Below are 3467 nucleotides of genomic sequence, written 5' to 3'. Positions count from 1 at the left end.
TAAATTTTAAAAAAATAAGTGAAGAAAGCACACAAATTAACCACACTCAATATAACTTGATACATATTCCTTGCTTTAAATAGAATCTTACTTGGCTTTCGTTGTTTTAAGATTACATGCTGGCCTCATAGTCTCTTCCAATTGTCTTTGTAAATATTTATCACCCCCATGTGTGATTTATAGGGAAGTTTAAATTATTACCAGTTAGAGCATGTTGTCATTATTACCTAACTAACACGTATCTTCAGGATTTCCCCTCTGTGGTGCCAGCCAATTGAATTATAACAGCACAGGTCTCCATGTTATTCATGTAAATTATTTGGGAGGAAAAGTGGTGAGATAAATGAAGTGGAAAAATGTCGTTCTCCTGCAGGAAAGATTTTTGAAACCCAGAGAAACTACAAACCAGCTTTAAAGAGCATGCTGAGATGAAAGGTGTACTGTAATCTGCACTAATTTTTAAAAGATGTTTGTTTTTGTTCTTTTCCTGTTCCTTCGGGTGCTTTCCGTTCTTCAAACAAGTGTCCATAAACATAGTAAAGAGCTCAGTGAGGGCGATCGGTGGAAAAGGCTCTCTTGTCCAGTGTCATGAGGAGCACTCTTGGGTTCAGTTGCTGACCAACTCATAAATCTAACCTGCAAAACATTAAGCTGTCATGAAACTTTTCCTAAGTCACTGAGAGGCATTTGTGTTGTTCCCTAACTTGTTTCCTTCAGCCCACTTCGACAGTGTCAATGGACATAGCGAACTTGTTATTCAGAAAGTGTCCAAAGAGGACTCAGGTACTTACGTGTGCACTGCAGAGAACAGCGTTGGTTTTGTGAAGGCAATTGGATTTGTTTATGTGAAGGGTAAGTAAAGTGCTCCATTTAAAATCTATGATTTGCTTAATGAATGGCTTCTATTTGGTTTCCTTGTTATGCAGCAGTTCAATAAAACTTCAGGCTATCAATCCATTTAGTTCAATTTCACAAGTGTACAAATTCATGAGAAAAGATTATGAGCATCCAACTCAAAAGTTTGAAGCAACGAGATCATCTCACACAGCATGGAGTCATCCCTTCAGAATACTGATATTGGCAATAGTGATTTAGCATGAGCAATTTGATTCTGAAAAGTTAATGAAGTTTCAAGTTGTCCTGTTTTGAGTTTTTCAGGGAATGAAGCTGGGGTCTGCCCAAGGAGCTATATCCCCAACCCTTCATTTTGTAGTTTTGGGCAGTATTTTTTGTTTTTTGGAGTTTTTTGTTTGTTTGTTTTTGAGACAAGGTCTTACTAAGTCACTAAATTATTCAAGCTGGGCCTAAACTTGCAATCCTCCTATTTCAGCCTCCCAGGAAAATTCATGAAGTTACATAGCAATGTTTCTGCCTTTTTACTAAACAATCACAAACAAATGATCAGTACTGACTTTTACTTCATAGTTCTCTTATTTTCCAGAACCTCCGGTCTTCAAAGGGGATTACCCCTCCAACTGGATCGAACCCCTTGGTGGCAATGCTATCTTAAACTGTGAGGTGAAGGGAGACCCTGCCCCTACCATCCAGTGGAGCAGAAATGGGGTGGAGATTGGAATCAACCACCGAGTCAGACAGCTGGGCAACGGCTCCCTGGCCATTTATGGCACCGTGGTAAGTCAGATGGAGCTGACACGCTCTTAAACTGCCACAGCCAGTGCTCTTGTGCCAGTGCCGCGGGTGAGAAGTTTCCATTGTGCTCCCACTGAACTAATGAAATCTGAAACAATTTTTTTTTCTAGATTTTCAACTTTAAATTTTTAAATTTATTTTTCACTGATACACAAATACATAAGTTTTGCACATCAATGAGGTGTATTTCTATACAAGTATCCATTGTATAATGTTTAAGTCGGGTTAAGCATATCTCTCTCTTCAAATACTTATTTCTTGACAGTAAAACATCTTTCTTCCAACTATTTGAAAAGTACAGGCCATACATTATCATTTTCTGTGCCAATCTCCCTCTGCAATAACACAGCAGAATTCCTCTCTCTGACTCTGATGCAGTATTGAGTAACCATCTTCCATCTTTGCCCTGTCCTGCTCCCTCCACCCTCTGGGAATCACCCTTCTACTCTCAGCATCTACAATCAAGTTCTTCCTATTCTACATAGGAATGAGTTCATGCAATGCTTGTTTCTAGGCCTGTCTCATTTCACTTAAGAGAATGCTCTCCAGTTCCACCTCCGTTGTCACAAATGACAAGATGCCGTTTCTGTGCTGAACAGCATTCCACTGTGTATAAACACAGCATTTCCTTCATCCATTTATCAACTGAGTTATTTTTAAGATTAGAGGTGACAGTTGAAATTGATATAATTGATCATTCAAATTAAGTACAGAAAGTAAGATAATTTTGTTGCTTTATTCTCAATCCTTGACCTATCATTTAACATTAGGCAATAGCTTCCTCAAATCTCTTTTAACAAAATGAAATTTAAGAATTAAAAATAGAGTACAAAATAAATTATAGGGTAGATTTTAACAATAAAGTGGTGGCCATAAGCTTTTCCAAAGCTTCAGTAATGCAGAAAATGAGACGTGTTTTGAGTTATTCTAATTTTGAGGTTAAGTGACTAAAAAATGAGATATTTTATGTAATACTTCATAATCTAGGATACTATATATTATTAATTTTTAATTTGCTTTTGGTATTGCTTTGCAAATGTATTCATTATTTAGCTTTTTGAAATAATAATTAAAATACATTGCTAAAACTCCTAATCCAATGGGCTATGCTTAGACTTTTTGCTTGAGTGTTAGATGTTGATTGTTCTTCAGTCTTAAAACTGTTTTTGATTTTAGTTATTTTCAGTAATAAATCTTAGATTTCTTCATTACTATTTGTTTCCTTTGTCTCTTAACTATTTTATTTCTGAAGTTTATGATACTTTTTCTGATTCCACAGTTGATATTAATACTAATTTTTCATAAAACTTCAATTCCCTGAATATGTTTCTCTAACCCTGAAATTCTCCCAAGTTTTATGTCCTGCTTCCTACTAAATACTTCTACTTGGATAATACATGGAAACCTCAAATTGAGCATATATATGGCATACTAAATAAGTAAAAGTCATATGGAACTTATTTTCTATAACATATGTCTATGACTTATATTTTATAATCATCATGGAAATAGATTAGTTTTTCATTTTGTCCTGAATCTTATACTCTCTAAACAAGGGCTAAGCTAAAGTATATTTGATAATCCTCAAAACAGGGGCCAGAGAGATATAGCTCAGTGGTCTAAGCATCTGCCCAGCAAGTGCAAGGACCTGTGTTTGGTCCTTGGTACCGCAGGCAGTGCCACTGTGCTGGCCACTGAAATTGGGCATGGTGGTTCATGCCTATAATCCTAGTAGTGGGGAGGCTGAAACAGAAGGATCACTATGAGTCCAAGCTGCATAGTGATACCCTGTTCATATAATTTAAAAAATAAAATAA

At 36.3% G+C, this 3467-nt stretch overlaps 1 protein-coding gene across 1 annotated transcript in view; it reads left to right on the top strand.

Annotated features, from left to right (window-relative positions):
* Window positions 1-3467, top strand: part of Hmcn1 (hemicentin 1) — a 474287-nt gene that overhangs the window by 421415 nt on the left and 49405 nt on the right. Inside the window, exons 83-84 of the mRNA XM_023704108.1 lie at window positions 718-852; window positions 1442-1632. Coding sequence (XP_023559876.1) covers window positions 718-852; window positions 1442-1632 — 326 coding nt within the window. The remainder of the gene's footprint in view (window positions 1-717; window positions 853-1441; window positions 1633-3467) is intronic.

The sequence above is a fragment of the Octodon degus genome, unplaced genomic scaffold (genome assembly GCF_000260255.1).
Source record: "Octodon degus isolate 3935 unplaced genomic scaffold, OctDeg1.0 scaffold00188, whole genome shotgun sequence".
Lineage (NCBI taxonomy): Eukaryota > Metazoa > Chordata > Mammalia > Rodentia > Octodontidae > Octodon > Octodon degus.
The sequence above is the reverse complement of the archived record's forward strand: the minus strand, read 5'-3'. Positions and strand labels throughout refer to the sequence as shown.